General features: G+C 41.5%; 1 protein-coding gene across 1 annotated transcript in view; it reads left to right on the top strand.

The window, feature by feature from the left end:
* CHN1 (chimerin 1) overlaps window positions 1-21,284 on the top strand; it is a 100,831-nt gene that overhangs the window by 70,404 nt on the left and 9,143 nt on the right. Inside the window, exon 8 of the mRNA XM_054069760.1 lies at window positions 11,368-11,452. Coding sequence (XP_053925735.1) covers window positions 11,368-11,452 — 85 coding nt within the window. The remainder of the gene's footprint in view (window positions 1-11,367; window positions 11,453-21,284) is intronic.

Below are 21,284 nucleotides of genomic sequence, written 5' to 3'. Positions count from 1 at the left end.
AGTTTGGAAGCTGTGCATTTTCCAGTCTTTTTTCAAAAACAAACTATGGTCTGATCCAAGGTCATGACTACAGCACGAACTTTCCGCAAAGATTGGTTTCTTCATAATAGTTGTATTGTAGTTCCTTTATACATACAGTTTCCAGAAACATATACCTCAAGAAATTACTTTTTTTTTGAAGTCAGTGAATTGGAACTGCCTTACACAGGTAGTTTTTGCTATGAAAAAGTAGGAAGAAACAAGCCCCAATATCCCTTAAAGCAACCAACCTACCTGCTGAAGGAATGCAGGTGGTGTTCACAAGCTCTAAATGTAGCCACTGTCCCATTTGAAGGGACCATAAGCCCTTTGTAGTTATTGCATTATAGATCTGAAATGAATGGCAATCATTAGCTCATATGCTTCTCTCCATTCCTTGCATCTTCTTTCGCATTCCTTGCATCTGTCAAATTTTTCTTCTCTCACATATAGACGTCATCATTTAAAATGTCTACAGCTCCTAGACTGCCTGCAAATGTGCCACCCATGTGGGACGGAAATGTCAGTCCCAGAGTCTTGAAGCTAGACTTTTGAAACAAAACAAGAAACAACAACCCAGAAATTAAATTTCTGTAGTTCAGCTAACCAGTAGTGACTGCTGTCCCCGGAGGCTCCACCAGCAAAAAGGAGGACGCATGCTGCTTTGTACCTCTGCAGCTAATCTTTTCTTTATTCAGGCACGAGGCAGCAGATAGGGACCCCTAACCCTTTCCCGGCTGCTTCTTTGATCAGGCACATTGCTAGTCACAGAAATTAAGGAGTCTTAGAGATCTTTTAATACTGGGAATGCTGTAACTTCCCAGCAGAAGAAGTGGAGAATCATTAATGCACAACAGCTAGGGCTGTTGTCTTGGAGAAGGGAAGTAGACAGCAGTAGCCATTCCAGAAGCGAGGTGGGGTTAGCAAATGCCTGAGAGGCTTGGCCAGAGGTAGAGGAGACCTCAATCCTTCCTCTGCCTCTACATCTCCTGTCCCTGTGGGGTGGGTAGGTGAGGACCCTCTAATTCTGTTGCCTTCAGCGAAACTCAGGTAGATGAACACTGTAACACAGAGGCAGTGTAGTGATGGTCTTCACAGGAGCACAGATGCCTAGGGAAAGGGTGAATATGAAAGCTGCTTTTAACTCTTTAAATCATGGAGAGGTCTCCTGAATAAATCTGTTAATCTATGTTTTGCTCCAAGGGTTGTTTGAGAGAAGAATGTAAAGACAGTTCTGCTAGGAGTGCTGACACAGCTGGGTTTTTGAAAGCATTTTGATCTTATTTAAATCTGCTGGGCTGTGGGTTGCCTCCTGCCTGAAGTGAGCAGGCTGGCCAGCTGGGGTGGCAGGGTGCTCTGCAGGCAGCGCTGGCTGGTAATGATCTCCAGCTCCATAATATTCTCCTGACTGGGGAGGTCTGGTCTTTCATGAGCACATCTCAAATGCAAATACAGAGTGGCTGAATTCTCCTAAATTAATCTTCATAAGTAAAGAAAGGAATGTCTGCTCTGTCAGAGTTTTTAATGCTGTTCTGATTTGAGCCTATTCCACAGGATGAGAGCTAGGAATTAAAAATGGAGGGTTTCTAAAGCGTATTCGGGCTTTTTCTAAATTATAAGAAGTTTTCACTTAATATTTCTGTTTTCTCCTCTATAAATCTAATATAAGAGATTCTTTTTCTACTAGTTCAAATATATCAGCCAAAAGAGATCTGTGTTGTTTGACACAGCATTTTATTTAGATCTAATTGAATAATTGGATTTGAAGGTATTTGAGCAAGGTATTTGGATTTGAGCTAGGACTGTGAGCATGACTTGAGTGAGTCATATTTGATTTCTTTTGCTCTCTTTCTGTATACTCTGCTTTTCTGAAGTCCAGCACACCAAATGAGATCTCTTGTAAAATGAATCATCAGACCAAATCAGGACAGTCACTTTACCATCCTCAAAATTTCAGCCCCACCTTCTTTCACAGAAAGGCTTTTCTTCTCTTTGAGTTTCTTCTCATCCATTAAATGGAATAAATCTCACATTTTCTGATACACACATATGTATATGGATGCGTGTGTGATGGAAGTCCAAGTTTGTTCTTCAACCCAACATAGATGAACAATAGCATCTTCTAACTGGAAGCTCTGAGAGGCCTGTGGAGTCTGGAAGTGCTGACAGGAGCACAGCTGAAGCCAGTGCTGTTACTTTCTTACAAAAGCAGCTTTTTCATACCGGAAAGTTCTGTAACATTTTATAGAAGTGGACAGAGTAAATTTATACCTAATAATTCCCATAAAATCATTCAACAGCTGGAGCCTACCAAAGAGAATGCCTTTTTCTGCCTCTTATAAATGTTCTGTTTATGTATGTTATCCCCAAAATGCAGCAGCTGTGGTAGCTTTTTAATTAAAATACGATTTCTTACCTAGCTGATACGTTATCCGCTCAATAATTGTAAGACTAGGAAGCAGCTGGGCACCTCCTGGGCAGGCAGCTGAAGGAGGAGCCTCAAGCAACAGCAGGAACCTCAGATTTGATGGGAAGAGGGGCCTGTGGCAAAATGCCATGTGGATTGGAGTGTTGCAGGTTGGTTATTGAGAAGAGGACCGGGAGGAGCTCTGGCTTGGGATGTGTGAGGTGGGCTTTAGGCCAAAGCAGAGGGATATGAGTTGGGTTTAAAGTTACCCCATCTTCTCTCTCATTTGAGGCAGGTTTTATTCGGGTACTCAACATGAAGGGTTCCTCTTCCTCAGTCCTTTGGACATTCTCTGTCTGCATCTCCTCATCTCTCTATTTTGCCCCTACGTCCGATAATTTTTTTCCTGTGAAAAAAACAGATACATCTAATGATAATACCATCTGCCCTGAGTCCACCTCTACTTGACATGGAATGCCTTCTGCACCTCCTCCCCACCTGGTGCCATGCTTTGGACTTGGGCACTGACCTTGCTCTGTTGCCTGCTGGTGTGTGGGATTGGAGAAAACAGTAAAGCTATGCTTGAAAAATGATAATGGCCAGGGGGGCAATTATGTAAGAGGAGCATTAGCTAGGATTTACGGGATGATAGCTTAAAAGGAAGAAGGAAAGGGAAAAAAAATGAGATTACAGCAAGAAATCTCCTGGGTAATGAAACTTGTTAGTCAGTGTAATAAACTTGCTATCACTTGTCAAATTTAAAATGAGCCCGGCAAAGCACCTTAAAGGTCTTCACTCCCCTCCAGCTTTTGTGACACCTGGGCCCTGGGGAATTCTTAGCTCCCTTGGCTGATTATATGTATTCCTTCAGACACCTCTGGCTCCTGATGACTTGAGCTGGTGGAGCACTCTGCAGGTGTTTCGTAACTGCGATAGTCCAAAGCATAAAACCACACTTCTGCCTAGATTAGTGTGGTGGTGCTTCACTGAAGCAAGAAGGTGTCCATGCCTGTCAGAACTGCACTGAAATCTGTGTTGCATCATTTTCCCTAGGATGTTGTCTCATTCTTCTCTCGCTTTTCACAAAATAGATATGACTCCAGAAGACTATTTTTTGCTATCTTTCTGTGCAGTATTTGGAAGCGTCAAGCAATTTCTTAGTCACTATCTTACTAATACCTGAGATGGCACAGTCAATTAATTGGAATAAATAACTATTGCAAGGCTGCTTGGTGAATTGGTGAACACTGAGAACATAACAGCCTTTCAAGCTAGCACTGCTTCCAGAAAGGAAACATGTTTTTCCATGCCAGCTTAAGTCAGCAGAGATGCTGATGAATTTTGTTTATTGTGATTCCTCATCTCCCTCTTCAACCAAAGTAATGTCCTGTCTCCTCTTTGGGGGTGACCCATTTGAAAGACCAAAGGAGGAGCTCCAGAGCAGAAACACATGCTTTTGCGCAACTAACTACGGGCAGAATATAGCCTTAAATGTGCACTAAAAGTGAAGGCTCAGTTGAGAACTGGTCTCTGCTGGAAAGGCTTTGCCAGTATAGACAGACTCATGCATCACTTTAATGGAGAAACTGCTGATTTTAACACAAGTTATTCTGCTAGTGAAATTTATACTACTTCTTTGAAACAAATAAGCTAACCTGGTCCTGGCCCAGATTTTACTGGCGTAATTGTATCTGTGCTAGGTATTTTGGTAGTGTGAAAACTCATAGCAAATTGCTTCTGTGCCAAATCATTTTATTCTAACAAGAACTGCTCAGGAAAGCTGTGTCTGATCACTGGGAACAGGGAGATGGAAGGCACAGAATTGTTGCAAAAAGACCAGAAACTGTAACAAACTTGCTATATTAAGCACAGCTATTTTTCTGTGACTTCTAACATGAACTCCTTTCTATTTCTGATCTTCTGAAAACTGGGGCAGATGCCGATTTGGGGTAAATTGGTCTAACTCTTTTGAAAAGAGGATGCTTTTTTTTATTAGGTACAGACCTGGCACTGAATGTATTTTCAAAACATCTTTAAGTGAGTCAATGCACTCAAATGAATATTCAGAAAGAAAGCTGGGTGCCTCTAGTACAGTCCCTGGGGGGAGAGTCTTTGCATGTTCTCACAGATAAGAAAACCTCAGGAAATTTGATGTTTCTTTTAGACTCCTAGTACTTGCGGGGGAAAAAAATGTTCAAAAGCCTGGAAAATATCTGGAGAATAACTTCCACAAAACTTCTGAGAAGATCTTATCAGTCCTATGTTGTTGCTTCTGAAACTCATAGTGTATTATAAGACAGTTCAAGCCAGGAAAAGGTTTTAGGCATTGATGGATTTTAGTCTCCTAAGGTATTTATTTAATGTTACTTTTACTTTTTGCTTTTTTTGAAAGGCCAGGACTTTTCCAAAGCAGATTCCAAATACCACAATGTTATTTAATCCTTTCTGGCTTCTCGGTGTGAGCAGCTGAATTCAAGCTTTCCCCCTCTTTATAAGAAAATAAAAAGCCTTTTTCTAAATCCTTAGTTTATTTAAGCTGTAATTCCTTCCCACCATACTGGTGGTTTTATTAGTCCCCAGTTGTGGATCGTGTGAGTTTTCCATGTGCACAGCCCCACGAACAGACCAGCTCATGTCTGTGGTGAAGCTTAGAAGTGCTCTGCTGGGGAGAACTGGGAGTTTGCCTCAAGCATCTTGTAGTGCCTGTCACGCTCTCTCATCATCAACAGCTTTTCCTCCAAATTAGCCTTAGCATTGTTGCAAAAGTGTTCTTTTAGGAATCTCTTAGGGTTTATATTCTGTCTACATCATGACATATATTGTATTTATATCATTACATATAGCATATATGATAGGTGTGTGTGTGTATATATATATATACAATTTAAAATCTAAGGATTTTATTCAATTCTGACTTCTAGTTTCAGAATTTTTTTTTGCATGAACACAGGTATCAACTAAATTGGACCTGGAATTAAATGGACAGTGTTCCAGTTTCCAGATATCAATTTAAAGAAAATTTGCTTTTCCATTCTTAAAGAAAGATGCCTATTTTCATTGAATTCATAAGCCAAAACAACCAACAACCTTCATTTTTTTGCTTTGGCTCTCATAGAGCTTGACCAAACGTTAATTACCAGTTGTTCCCATCTCTGCTGACGTGATCAGTGCAAACCACAAAGTAAACAAAACGTGACAGCGCTTCTGCCTCCAAGCAGTTGAGGACCTGGAGGAAGGTTTGCCTGCTCAAATTCATGTCAGTGTACCCACTGGCAATAACGATGTTATTTATACTCCATGCTCTGAGCGATGCAGTGTTCAGCCGGCATCTCTCCTCTCAAGAGCTGCTGGTCAAAGTCATTGGAGCAGTCCCAGGCTGGCTCTACGCGTTAACACCCCAGCTGGTCTAGGCAAAGTCAGCTTCAGTTTTAGAGAAGGTATGTTTCAATGGTCTCGGTTACTTTCACTTCTGCTGCACCTTTGCATGGAAGCAATTATCTTGCAGATACAGCTCTGCTGTGTGGGTTGTCATGGCTGTTTTTACGCTTCTTGGATTACTCATCAGGAGCAATATTTGCCTCACAGAAGGAATATCATGTGCTAAAATGTTGGAAGTGCTTGAGACCCTTGTTTTAGAGGCACTATCTAATCATTGTAATGTGTGCAAGGATTAAATTGAACCATTGTTTAAGCTGATAGTTGAATCAATTGTCTTTCTCACTGGCATCTCTTCTGTACCTTCACATCCAGGCAATCTCTGCCTGGACCGAGGATGGACGAAACGGGCATGCTTGTTGGGTGCCAGCATGGGTCTGTTCAGTGCCTGATAAAATCAGCTGTGACAGGGAAGGCAGACATTAATAATATAGGCTGAGTTCATTGTTTTAATTGAGACTTAGGATGTCTCCCATATCCAATTAAAAGCTTGGTAAAGTCCCAACAGGCAGAATTTGGTTGATAGATTTGCAGATCAGCTAGGACCACTGAGCTGACAGCCCTCATCAGCAGTGTGCCATCATCCTTGGGAATTTGTTTGAAAGACAGTATAGCCAGCAGTACTATACCTTTGGAGCACCATGCAGTACAAATGCTGAAGGTGTGCCATTTATTTAGTCCCTGGTCAGCTTGGCCTCATCTCCGTGCACCAGCAAGGCTTCTACCCAGAGCGTAAGACTCTGGTAGCCCAAGAGGATTCATAGATGAGCAATGTTTCTTTCTGTCCTTTTTCAAGTTGATGAATTTCATCCCAACACAGATGGTAATACCCAGATTTTCCGAAAATGCATTATTCTTACCAGCAGTTCAGTGTGGAGAGCCATAATGGAGGTGCTCTGTATGGAGCAAGGTCCTGATGGAGAGGCGTTCAGGGAGACCATGACAGCAGCCTCTCAACAAAGGAAAGCATGTGTTGTGTACTGTCACAGAGACTTCTGTTTTCTGTGTTTGGTGTTGATTTTGCATAACTGTAGTTTGTCAGATCCAGCCCTGCTTTCCTTCCAGCAGTGGCTTGACTGAAGCTCTGCTGATCCATCATGTTCTCTTGTATCACATTTGCATAGCACTTTGCTGATATTTCCTCAGCCTCTTCCTCCCTGCCTTGACAACTGATATAAGTCTCCAAATTACTAATACTAATTACCTGCTGGCTCGTTCTTGGTTTTCAGATAGCAATCGAGGCTAGATGAACACCTGCCTAGTAAAAAAACAACAGACTAAAAAGTAAGTGGAGTTATGAGATACATGGGTAGCTAACTTCAACAGTGACCTTTATAGAGCCTGAGAAATAATGATGAGAAATCTGCTTGAGAAGTTCACAGCTCACAGTATAATCTGTTGTCAGAGCCACTGGATCTTCTTTTTATTTGATTTTCCTAAAACTTCATTTCTTTTTCTAAGAAATGTTTTAATTCGATTGAAGATAAAAATAAATTAATTTCTATAACACTTATCAATCACGGGAGTTATTTTTTCCTACGTATAAGAAAATGTCTTTCAAGCCTAAGCAAAAAACTGTCCTCCTATATAAGGTCGCGGTAGTTAACGTTTATTACACCTTGCTGATGTTGCGGGAGAGTTCATAATAGAAGTACCTAGGTGTAAGCCCAGTGAAGGCTCTCCTCTTACCTCAGATTGAAGGACAGCTCAGTAATAGGATTTTCTCTAGATTTTTTTTCTTTCATAAAATTATGGGGGGAATATTCAATTAAGATTACAACCCGTTTTTTGTTCTTTCCCACTCACCCATTTTCCACATTCCTCAAAAATCATTTACAATTGAAACCTTACGGAAGGAGAGGGGAAAAAGACTTCTAGGGTAGGAGTGAGAATGAAAAGGCTGGGAGATATAAAGCCACAGTTGGCAATCCTGCTTTCTCACATTTTATAAGACAGTAAAATCTGCATATGGCAGATGCTCTTTTTATAAGGGGAAAGAAACTCCTTGTAATTTAAGTCAGGATCTCCGAGACTCTACTGGGTGTGTTTTCAGCATTTTCTCTGGAAAGCATGTTCTAGTTTTGAAAACAAGCAAGTCACTTGGCAGATTTTTAGAATGGGGAATTAAATATAAAAATCGGAATGCTTTATTAAGCAGTATTTTGTAATAAGTGCAGTATTGTTTGCAGGTGCTGGCTCTTGAACTAGCAAAGGGATGCAAACGTGTTTCCTTTTAGCATGCTGCCAGGCCCTGCTCTGCGGGATTAGAGGCTGTTCTGACCTCAGAAGACCAATTTTTCACTTATTTTCTGGCATTACTTACTGTGTCTGATTTCATTTCCAGAGATGGTGTGTATTCTGACCAGCGGAGGGTTAGATGTCCAGTTCTGCTCCATGGTAGTGGGAAGATTAACACTCCGGCACCACTGAGCTCTGGAAAAAGACAGCACCGCTTAGAAAACCCAAAAGAGGCTTCAGAGCTGATCCTGCGGGGTTGTGTACACCAGGGATGGCAGGACATTATGACCTTTGAGCCTCCTCATTAAAATTGCCAGAGAACCTCTCTATTGCATGTCAGATAAAGGACGAAGCAAGGTAGACCATTATGGAATACAGCAAAACCTACCCTCACCTTTTAATTTGTTTTACTTTGTAATGAGAATAATGGAAAAGAAAGAATAATTTGAATGGGGCACTGTAAAGCTGAGCAGAGTCCAGATAAGTCTTCTAACAGAGAAGTTAATTTCTTAACTGATGATATGGAAAGGCATTTCAGTATCTGGATGTATGGGATGAAAGAACAGTGCTAATGATGCTGAGATGATGATCCTGAAGGGCAAAGTCAATCTTTATCTTTTGAAGGGTGTCCAATGCATGCAGTGTGTGTATGGAAGAGGAAAGTCTGGTTTGTCCTTGTCATTTTTAAGTTGATGATGAGTCATGTAAAATTCTCCAAGGGGTGAGTTGAGAGCCAGGATAATGTCAGGGGAACTGGCTGTAGAAGAAAGGTAATTATTTTATTTTTTTTTCACCTAGGTGGATAATAGTTATTAGAAACATAAAAGAAACTGAGCTGATAAAAAAAAAATAAATAAAGTGAAGGAAGGCAAATGGTTGAAGTGATAAATTTGAGATATTGTAGACCCTGCAGAAAAGTTCTTAGGGAGAGTCAGGAGGAGGTGGAAAGGTGCAGACCATGGTGGGGAGTAAGATGCTGAGGAGGAGAAATGTTCACTGCTAAACCGACAGCCAGTTAGAGATTGGGCTCCTGAGGTCTGGTGAGTATCAGTGCTGGAGATGGCCCTGCAGAGGCCAGGATAGGACCCCAACACCCAGGGGAAGCATTAGAAATGCTTTAGCAAATGCCACATTTGGTGATGAATTGAAATCGGCAAACAGAGAGGGAAAGGATAGTATTATTTTTTCAGCAAGAAATATTAATGTGTCAGAATTTATTCTTGTTCTGTCTAAGAAAAGAAGTTAAAATTTCGGCATTTCAAGGAACAAGACAAAATTCCCCTTCATTTACAATCAGAATACTAAAAAAAAATTATCTTATAAAACTGGAAAGGATCCTGAGAAAAGATTATATTTTGCTCTAGCTTTAGAATTGTTTAATAAGTATATGGGGAGAGTTCCTTTGACTGAAGAAAAGAAATGATGATTGAAAGGAAGCATTTTTGTCCCCTGAAAAAGTTCTGTTAGTCCTGCAGGCATTAAAGCATAGCGTTTTGCTTGAGGATATTAGAATGCGCTTATTCTGGGAAGGGAACAGTGCCAAAGACCTGGAAAAAAACGCAAGGCTGAGCAAGAAAGCCAAGAAGATGTGGGTAGTGCAGGTGGGTAACGGAGAAGAAGGTGTGAAAAATCTCTTTGTGGTGAGAGGAAAAGAGAAAATGGAGATTACAGCTGCTGACAGTCTTGCCATCATTTGCTTTGTAGAAGTCAGCTGGAGCTGCAGGGAGAGGGGAGCTCATGGAGCACATCACACCTTCAAAAGGCGTGTGGGAGTGGGTGAAGACGGCAGCGAGCATAGCTGGGGGGAGGCAGCCTGTGCCAGCACTGGGAGAGTGTGACACTTCACACCCTTACGCTTCCTCCAGAGATGCTTAGCAGCGCAGGGCTAGAGGTGATTCTAAGCCTAGCTTAGTACAGACGTGCACATGAATTACTTGGTGAATTACGGGAGTAACTTCATAGACTAACACAGCAACTACCTTACTGCTGCTTTGTGGGCAGCAGATACCCAAGGGGCTGCAGACCTTCCTGTAGCCAAAGGTGAAAGTGGTCTGAATTGCTAGGTGCCACTCTGGGTTGTCACTTGTTCAAGGTAAGTGTTACCTGGAATCCAGCTGCTACTTAAATCAGGGACAAAAGGGATGCTCACCACCTCGGTTGGGTCACTTTGTGTTTTGCTATTTATAACCAGAGCACTCTGTGAAGGTCAGGCATGTGCATTTCCACCAGCTCCTTCTCTTCTCTCCTCCACACTGATCCTACCGGGCAGTGCACGTGGATCAGGTACTGCCTGCCCTTATAGCCACTCAGGAACTGGAGAACCGAGTGATTTAATCCTAAAACATTTTTACTGCATTTCACTGCGAATTTCATCTTTTTTATGATCATTGGTTACTGATTTTTTTTGTCAGCCTGTCTATTCTAAAGAGAGGCTCAAAGCCTTTTACACTGGCTAAAAAAGCGACAATTTTCTCTGTAAAGAATCCTGTGGTTTCCTACAGCAGGAACTTTATCAGAATAAAATCGGAAGCAGCTACTGGTGTTTGCAGGATTTGTAACAAGCATGTGAGCTGAAATTGAAAGCACTGTTGGTTTTTTCTTCTTTAGCTTTGATTTTTTTCCCTAGTTCAATGGATTCTTTTTTCCACTTCCTAAATCGATCTGGATTTTCAATATGTAGCATTAGTCTGAAGAGAATTAATTTCCTTTTAGAGTTATTCTAAACTGGAAAGTCTATTTGCAGTACTTCTGTGTAGCATTGGTATTTTGCCTGGCAGAATTCCCTTCACCTAAGATGAAATCTTGTAGCCCCCTACGCGTTTCACACTGTACCTTCTGGAGGAGAGGGCAAAGCAGAAGACAATTTAAATTGAGAGGTGAACTCTTGCACTGTTTCTGCGAAAGTCTCACCTTGCGTCTGTAATCCTTCCCAAATGAAGGAATGCCGAGAGGTGAGAGAAGGGCTGTGACCTGCCGTTGCTCCCTCTGCCCCACATGGTTTGGGAGCAAACCCCGCCTTATCCAGTTCAGCTGCTCTGGACAGTTTGGGATGGAGACCTCCTGTTTTTCCATAGGTCTGCAAGAGTCTTGGCAGTTAAGTCTTACATTTCTTTCTTCCTTTCCTGTGGTGATAAAAGGAAGCTTCCAGCAACTGCATGTGGTGCCTTCAGAGAAGAGGAATTCTGCTTTTTTTTAGACACATTGGTATTGATGTCTGTGAAATAGTTGGGTCATTTTCTGTAATTTTCCTTTCTGCTACTGTCTTCCAGGTGCACACGTTCAGGGGCCCGCACTGGTGTGAATACTGTGCCAACTTTATGTGGGGCCTCATTGCTCAGGGAGTAAAATGTGCAGGTAACAGTCATTCAGTTGTCTTTTCCTAAGATAGTCCTAATGTTGTAAGTATTTAATGTGCTACCTGCTCCACCGTAACACCACGTGGCAAGGGTCTGATCCAGCCCCTGTTAAAACCGAAGAAGGAAACGTATCCGCTCAGCTGCTGATGGTTTCAGGTACCCGTTTCAGTAATGTTACTGCAGTGATGCAGAGCACTTCTCAAGCACACAAAGAGGGGAATTGATAATCATCATCAAGGGGTTTATTTTTTCTTCCAGTTTAGGTGGAGGAGAAAATAAGTGGATACATTGTTAGCTTTATTTCTTTTATACCACTTGTATGTATTAGTAGCTGTGAGAAACTCAATGAAGGTTTCGGCGTGCAAGGTGGTCATCAGCAGATTTCACATTGATGCTGTTCAGTTAATTTTATGTGTAAGCCAGCAGACTTCCAGAGTGCCATAGACCCGCAGTCAAGTCTCCTGCTTGCAAGCTGATAAGAAAGTCAGAAAAGGAGTGATGAATAAGGGATGCGTACTGAAATGTTACATAAACATTCAGGTGCTGGTAGAAATGTATTACACGCATGGATGTCACTGCAGGCATTTCTGGGATAAAACCTCTCCGAAGTAAACCAATTTGACAGTTTTATTGATATGATTTTTCTGAAAAGGATGGATGGTCGGCTTTTTTTTCAAAGGCAGAAAAAGGATCATGGTGATCAAAATACTTTACTATATTTAAAAATATTTTATGTCATTCTAGCAAGCGACCACACTTATAAAAATGGTGCAAAGAAATGTTGATGTATGAAGACCTGCGTATGTTGCCCTGGAAACTGAATTTTCAAGCTAATTTAAGAAAATCTGCTCTGTCTAAAGCCTTCTGAAGTCTTGTCTCTAGCAAATAAGAGGGCTTTTTGTCATGGAACTGCAAAATAATAACTTAAAATAATTTATAACCAAATAGGATTGAAATATTTTAAATAATTTGAATGCCATATTCTGTTGTTATTGATAGACTCTGCACTGTTCAGCATGTATTAGGGACTGCAGCTCTGTTTTAAGAAATGATTAGGGAAAAATTGCTTTTTCTTTCTCAATATTTTCCCCCAAGTATTTTGGGTTGCAGCCATATCCTTCACTTATGTATCAAGATGGTTAGTATCTTTTACTGCTGATGATTTTGCATGGGGTATGCAGAGCTAGGAGAGAGAGAGGAAGCCTAATTTTGTTTTTTAATTGTTTTCTGATTTTTGATGACACATGAGCCAGTAAGCGTTCCATCTTTCTTCCTTGCCTGAAGTAGATTTCTCAGTTTTGGCATTTAGGAGACACATCAAGTATTTTTCAGATTTATGTTAAGTAACTTTGATCCACCAAATTGGTAAAAACAAACAGTGCTGCATGGCACTGTGGAATGAACAAGTAATATTGCTTTTATAATTAAAACCAAAGTGCTTATGACATTGTACTGCCTTTTTTTTTTAACTAAAGTATAGCTGATTTTCTGGTTTTATACAGATTTTTCTAAATTATGGATTTCCAAAAGCTTTCAAAGTCTGGTTTTCTTTTCTCCTTATGAGGATGGTAGTAAGTACTGCGTGTCTTCTTTTTCCTCCTTGCAGTGTAGAGGAACATATGTGTGTTGGATGACTTCATAGGTTTAGGAACTATAATTAGGGCATTCTATCTTGTGTAAGTTTTTATATCGCTCTTGGTAGCTTCCAGTCATTTCTATGATGTTATATTTTTAAATCCCATGTCATATGACTGCTCTTGCTTGCTGAAGTGTCAGCAAGGTGTTGGGGCAGAGGGAGGCAGAGGTTTTTGGGGCCAGCCAGGCAAGCTGCTGATGTGAGCATAGTCAGCTGGGGTGTGGGGAGGAGCGGGCAACGAGCCATGCAGTGGGAAGGCTGCCGAGAAGGCAGCTGCCGACAACAGGACAGGCTCAGCATTCCCCCGTTTGCCTTGTCTGTACCTCCCCTTCGGCAGTGTCTACCTGTTCTTGTCAGCTGAGGCTGTACAAGCTGTCCGTGCCAGAAGCTGTACAGATCTGGGCATTTCAGAGGAAAGTTGGAGGGGCGCAGATAGTGAGAACCTGTGTAACCTGTGTTAACGTACTAGCGTGGAAGAGCTCAGGCTTCAATGTCATAAGTTGGGCCGAGTTTACCTGTGTCTTAGAGTGATTTGGTCTTTGTTGTTTGGGGTTTTTTTTAAATAATAATTTTGCTTCTGAACTGAGCCATTTTAATGTGGAAACAATGAGGCACAATAAACAAGGAGCCGCGTGAGGCCCTTGCTTTTCAGAGTAGATTCGTACTTCAAAAAAAATTACAGCTCTTAGCAGGAGGCAGCCCGCTTGCATTCAAATGTGGTTCAATGCTACTCCAGGGAAATCCACAGAATCTGTATGGTGGTCTGTATAATCACTTCATTGAGAATACCTATGAGCAAAACTGCACTGATCATATGTAATTCTATACTTTTTAAAGCATTTGCTTTTTATAGCAAGCAGTTAAGAGGACCCTGCTGTACAGAAGTGGTAAGTTTAACAAATACAGATTGATTACTGCCTGGGTTACTCCCTGCCATTTTAAATCCCCTACTCTGCAGAAGTACAAAAACATGCAAGTGTGGGACAGTCTGACTGGACAACAAAGATAACATCAACCATTTTAGAAAAGAGGAAGAGGAGCTGGAGGAAAAAGTGCAGCTTATTTCTAATAGCTGATAGATTACTTTATGTTAGACAAACGAAGCCGATCCTTGGAAAATTAGTAAACCAGAACCAAACGTTCATGACAGTACACATGCCATAGCAACCAGCAAGGATACCTTAGCAACTTGAGCTGCCTTGACTCATGCTTTGTTGCAGCCTGGCATGACTGAATGTGTCCTTCCCTGCCAAAATACAGCCTTGAGGGTGTTCAATATCTTGATAAGTACAATCTTGTATGATTAACCCCTGGAAGATGGGTTCTCCCTAGCTTATCGTTGTTCAGGTTTTGTGGCAGACAAAGGAGTACATCTTTTCCTTCTATAAAGACAGGACATAAAGGTAGGCACTGTGTTTGCCACTTTAAGGGTGTTTATTGTTTGCAGTAAGAATTTGGCTGTCATTTTGACTATAAAGGATTCGGGATTAATGCAAACCACCAAACACGGGAAGACTTTGTTGTCTTCAAAAATTAAGGCTTGGGATGATGTCCAGGATTTGGATCTTGTAGGAGATGAATTGATGGACTTAGTCTGACTTCTTCTGGAGGTGTATCGAGCAGAACAGGAATAATTTATTTGCCCTTGAGTGTTACTCTCTCAAATTTGATTTTCATTTCACCAACTTCTTTAAAGACAGATTTGCTTCCTTAGAGAGAATTCTAGCACTAGGCATCTGCCCCTCTGCCTCAAAGGGTCATGCTTCTGATTTTTGCATCCTAACCACAGGCCCTTAAAATTTTTGTGAGATGAAGATTTATCTGTATGCAAGGAATCTGCCTTTCCTGACAGCATGCTCCTTCTCCAGCATGCTTTCCTGGAGGCTTTTGCCTTAAGTAGAAGTGACTGAAGAAGTGTTTGAAATTATAATGCCACCAGTTTGTGTAAACATTGAAGTCCAGCAGAAGCTAATGAAGACATAAGAGTTTACTCCAGTTCAAAATCCAATGGATGAACTTAAAAAAAAAGTATTCTTAATTATATTCCCCTTACGTAAGGCTCCCTTGTGCTCACAGGGCTCATCCCATTGCCCAGAATGTGTTGAGGAGAGAAACCATAACAATATCCAAAGAAAATGTACAGATAAGCACCAAGGATTTCATTTTGTGAATGGTACAAGCACATAACACCCGGTAGCATTAACAGAGAATAGTGTGTGTTGTCAGAGACCAGAGCACAGCCTTGACATGTACTACCCGAGCAGACTTGTAGACAAGCAGACTACTAGACTTGTCAAACTGCTGTGTGTGTCCTGTCCCCTTCCCTAGCCCATCAGAACTGTTGAAGTTGTTCTTAATGAACAAGTGATTTAATCAGAAGATTTTGTTGTGTTGGTTTTTGGTTTTTTTTGAACAGGCTGTTTCAAGAGCATTAATTAGCTTATCTTAAAGGGAAAGTAATTTTTTTTTACTGTATTTCACTAGATGGTTTTAATATTGTTTTGGGCTGCTCCTTCTAACACCAGGCAGCGCCACCCTTTGAGGCCGTGTGTGGAGCACCATTTCTGCTGCTGTGATACACGTATCCTGAAGTGTCTCAGCCTGCCGCCCGTGTAGCAGTTGCCTATCTGTTGTTTCATTTGGAGTAGGTAGCCTCTCTCTGAAGAACCGATAAGAAATAAACTTGCAGCTGTACTATCAGCATGTGGGCAAAAGCTGCCACTGAGTGAGCCCAAGCAATATTGCTGCCAGCCCTGACCACGGTAAGTTCATTTTCAGGAAAGTTGAAGTAGAGTCTCGAAGCAGGATCGTTTTGTGAATTTTTGCATAAGTGTTTAATTTCCCCATTTCTTTCTCCAGCAGCTGGAAAATGTACAACTGCCCCATTTCCTTTGCTGTTTTGTTTTACCTTGCCATTTAATCCCTTGTGTTAGATAGCCCCGAGTTGCTCTGCTGGTGTGTGAGGAGCACACAAGAGCACAAAGGAGCTTGCCCATCCTCGGGCGTTACTTGTGCAGACACACAGTGCTGACACTTACAGTGCCTGGAAAAGCAGCTGATCCCCTCAGCAAAGGAGAGGGCAAGGTGGCCTCATTATGTTGCCCTCTCTCCAGGTATTTTGCATGCCTTGGTCATGACAAGCTCCCATTCTGCCCACATCTCAAAAACACAAGCAAGCCTCTTCTGAGGTGTGCACCCAGATTGTGCTGGTTTCCCGGATGGCGTAGGGTGCAGTCAGCCAGCCCAAAAAGGGAACAAGAGCAAAGCAAAGCGACAGAGGTCAGGGGCAGACTGGAGAAGGGGACATTTTGGAGAACAGTCCCTGCCCACCACAGGGAGGTGGAGGAGATGTGCACTCCACAGCCTGACAGGCTGTTTCACCAGCTCAGGATCTGGTGGTGTTTCTGCAAGGAATGAGCTCTAAAATTTTGCAATGTTGATGAAACAGCAGAGCCTTGATTCAGAGCTGTTCCCATGGGAAAAAAACTATTCTGGAGCTATATATTCTTGAAATTGTAAGTCCTAAAAGTGTCTTTATCTCCAAGCCCACACAGACCTGGAAGCATTGGGCAAGCCAGCGGCCCATCAGAGAAGCTGTCGAGGAGGTAGGCAGGTGGTGTGGCAGGAAGCCAAGGATGTTTTTGAACAAACTGTCTGTGATCTTTCAGAACTTCCATAAAATCAAACTATTGTCACCAAACATCTTCTGCTGAAAGAACGTGTAATGAGCATTTCATCTGTGTTTCCCAACCAGCTTTTGGAGGCACGGACAGACATGTTCTTTTGATTTGGGATAAGGGGGGGTTGGCTTGTTAGATGGGTTTTTTTGCTTTTTAATCCATAAGCCCTGTTTTTCCTGTAGTATTGGGTAATTTTGTTGCCAAGTAACTAGCTGCCCTCTAGAAAGTCTTTCCTAAAGAATAACGTACCTTATAGTACACGATATAGCAGTGGGGATGATAGCAGGTTTTAGATCTTGCACATAGGTTTGGAAGCAGTTTTTGCCCTGGCACTGAACCAAGATTGTTTCCAGATGTGCACTGTGCATTAATAAGTGGTATGTTTATAAGGCAGTGTAGCAGCTCCAGTGTTGCCACCAGGCTGTAGCAGCTCTGCCACAGAGGACAAAGAGGGCAGACCCTTATGGCCCTTCCTGCCTTGTGCTTGGAAGCACAAAGTGCAGCACGTGGGGCCAGCGGGGTGCTACACTCACGTGCTTGTTCGCAGACCCTGCATCCTAGGGAATAGAAAGCATTGCTTCCTCTGCTGCAGAAAAGAGCATTAAATTATTAAAGGAAAACTACTAGCTCATGATTGATTTATGAGAGCAAATTCCTTTCTAACCTTTTCACCCTTGCCAAAAGTAATGATGCCAATACTTTGCGCTTTTGTAGAACCTGTCGTCTTTGTATGTCAGCTTGCCAAAGGCAGCAGCGTTACCCCATCTGGCAGGTACCGCAGTGGGCCTGCCCGAGGCAACGTAGTGCCAAGCGCCCCAGCTCCACGCTTCCCACCCTCCCAAGCTTACCATAAACCTCTGAAGAGTCTTTCAGAACTTTTTGCAGATAATGTAAATCTACCTTCTAGCTTTTAAAACTGCTCCTCAGAATGACAAAATGCATAAATTTTCTTTGGGATAATTCAAAAATATAATTAGAGTGATGTATGTAGCATACGGTATTGTTGCAGTGGAGCGTGATCAGCTGCCATGTTAGCCAGTAAATCATGAACCAAAGGAAATCTAAAACTGACTAAAATCAAATCAGCAGCATAACAAAAAGTGACAGCTACGTATATTTTAGTCTCTGCAAATATTTATAATGTGTGCTCATGGGGCGGTATTAACGTACATATATCTTTTGGCTCTGCTCATGCATTAGTATGAACACGTTATTTGTTCTTTCAGCCCAGTGGACTAACATTGGTATTAGCTGTTTCTAAAACATTACCAAACCTTTTTCTAGGTAAAGGAAAGTATTGTCAAGCTGGTTTTAAATGTAATACTTCTTGTGGAAGTAATGTCATATCCCGCCTGAACTCCTAGATCAATATGCTATTAAAGTCAGGGTGGCTTATTACAGACTTTTAAGCACATCATCTAAAATGACCTTTTTTTTTATTCTAAATTTCCAAACTACTTATAAACTCTTGAATTTATGACTGCAGATTTATTTTGGTCACTTTTGGTATAGTTGAAACATGACCACAGTTTGATAGCAATGTAAAAAGGAAATGTATGCTTGATTTAACAATTCTAGTCCTGATAAATCAGCTCTGTGTAAGGTGAAATTCTGATGAACTGAAGTCGGTAGAATTTCTCCTGTTGACCTGCAATGGTTCATGACTGCATCTTCTAAATATGTCCTGTGTTATTATATATACTATTATATAAAATATATATATATTATACATATATATTATTTTATAAACTCCAGTTTGTATAGCCAGCCAGCAGATAAGCTCTCATGAACTTCTGTAACAGATGGATAAGACTCCCGGTTACTTTAGATCCAGAGTAAAGCTGCTAATGGCAACTTAGCTATTCTGGATTTATTTTGATATAACAAAAAGTAAATAGACCCTGAACCTGAAATCAAATTAATCTTCTTGGTTTTAATGAACCTAACCACATCATGAAGCTTGTGTGTGAAGAAGGCAAGCAGCCCTGAAGCTTCACCACGTGGCAGCACGCAGAGATTCAGGACCCTGCTTTCTTGTTCCTTCCCAGTTGATTCTACAGTAATGGGGTTTGAAGCTTTTATGAAGCATCTGCAATGGGAACAGAGAGCATTTTTTTTAACAATATGCAATTTGCAACGTAATTCCTGTGTTTTAGTACTAACAAGTAAGCTGAGTATAGAGTAGAAGGTTGACACATTTTGAGTGCTCAGTGGAAAGGAGGACTGACCTTCTGCCCATGTGCCTTTCACTTTTGGTGGAGGTCGCAAGACAGATGGTCATCCTTCATCCACGTGTGGCTCTGGTTATCAGCTGAGCTGGAGATGGAGATTGAGACATGGCTGTGCTGCCTTTCACAAAGTCTTTTCAGCTCAGGAGAGAGGCTCACCAGGTCGAAAACATGGTGCTGGTGAGTTTCAGCTTCTTTATTAGAAAAGATATAGTTTTTCTGTTGCAAATTGACTAAAACATTCTAAAAGTATATATTGATGCAGAACTGCTAAAGAGAGGTGCTTTCCTATGCTTCCTTGAGAGGTGAAGAGCCTTGGTTGTTAGGAGGATACCACAAGGCCCAATAATATCGAACTTGGTGCGCATGTATTTTCTAAGCATTAAGTATCTGAAATATTTCTAGGTTTTAAGTGTTTCTCAGGAGTGCTTGTAAGCCCTTAAGCAGTGGGCTTGTGCATAAAGTCTAATCAAATGCAAAGGAAGAACAAACAATAGAGGAGGAAAACTGACTTTTGCATTTCCAATTATTATTCTGGTATTAATGAGGTCACATCCAAAGTCTATTTGAATCTATAGGATTCGCAATGACACAATTATTTTCAGAAGCAACGTTTTCACTTTCAGAACATCTCTTAAGTTAGATATTTTAAGAAAGTTTACTTTCTTGTTTATAAATATAATTAGTATGATCTCAGTAGATGCAGTAATTGTTTTAAGTCAAGAATACGATACTTGGAAGCACATTTTTTGTATATTTTAGTCTTAATTATCCTTGAATTCCAAGAAACATAACTGAGCTATATTTCTATCTGTGTGAAGCAGCTAAGTTGCATTGACAAAATTGCTAGTGAGTCCTCATGAACAAGATGCTGCCATTCCAGTCTTGTAGACATTATTTTTGACAAACATGCTAGACCTTTTCATGCATGTTGGAATACATGCTTCTTTCAGCAATTGTAGGAAAGTTTGGGTTTCAAAATAAAGACAATCAAGAATTAAGATTTCCTGTGTGATCTTAATGAGCTTCCCTTCTGCGTGTAAGTTGTTGCCTCTAATTATTGGACAACTTATTATTTTTAGTCCCCAACTTCATTCTTTTTCTGAAAACAGAATAGGTGGTACTTGCTTTATAGCACCTATTCAGTATTTCCTTGTTGTTAAAAGTGTAGCCATTGGTCTTATTAATGGCACCATATTCAAACCTTACAACAAAGATGAGTAATTTTTCCTCTGTATTTCCACAAACATTTACTGAACTTTTTCTACAAGATCCGGAGTCACAAGAACAGTTTCTCCTTCCCCTGTTACAACTGAAGCACTGTGATAATAAGGGATTTGGGTCACAGTAATTTTTTTTCCAGAAACAATTCCAGATGTTTCCAGTAATTTTGGGGTTCTCTACTTAAAGCATAGAGGGACCTGATTTCTCAAAGTTCAGACAAAACGTGGTACTGGTAGTAGATATTTAAAGTGTAGCTGCAGCTCCCTGTGCCTGCACTGGCCTGGTGTGTTTGGGTTTTCTTCATTCCACACCCTAGAACCGCAGGCAGGATAGGTGCTGTGCATGAAGAGGTTCTGTGACCATGCACCATCAACTCAGGGTCTTAGAGCACTTGATTAAACATGGGATTTAACTAAAGGGTCAGGGGAAGGCAAGTGCTTTGGCTGTTGCCGTTCCATCTTTGTCATGAATAAGGCAGCTGGGCAAACACTGAAGGAACCCCAGTGACTGAACTGAGCTTCTCCAGGCCAGGAGGGACACAGCAGGCGAGCCTTCCACCGCCTGGGGCTCTAGGACAGCCATCTGTGATGAGCAGCTTCTTGGCAAGCCTAGGGGAGGGCTGTGGGTCAAAACAAGCCACTGAGGGTGAGTCCGTGTGGTACCACCCATGGTACTGCTCATTTGCAGGGGACCGGGTGTTGCATTGCATCGCTTTGCCCAAGACGGGTTTGCAATACAGCGTCACATCCAGGTGGGAAATTCAGCATTCACAGCTCCATCTGGCTCATTAACTGCTCATCACAAGGAAGGGAGTCACTCCTGCACAGAAATAGGTAAAGACGACTTTAATCCACCATTTCATCTGGTTCAGGTTCTGTGAGCTTTGACTGATTGAAGGTGACATGCGGAACTTTAATTGCAACCAGAGACTGGATGTTTTACAGAGGATCCTAAGTGACAAAGCTGGGTGCTTTACAAGCCTGTTAAGTAAATAAAGTCCTTTTAGCAGGAGGCTGCAGCTGACTTAGTAGAAATTAAACTTAGTGATGAATTGTGGGGTTT

Source organism: Cuculus canorus, chromosome 6, assembly GCF_017976375.1.
Source record: "Cuculus canorus isolate bCucCan1 chromosome 6, bCucCan1.pri, whole genome shotgun sequence".
NCBI classification, from domain to species: Eukaryota; Metazoa; Chordata; class Aves; order Cuculiformes; family Cuculidae; genus Cuculus; species Cuculus canorus.
This window is presented reverse-complemented; position numbering and strand designations above follow the sequence as displayed.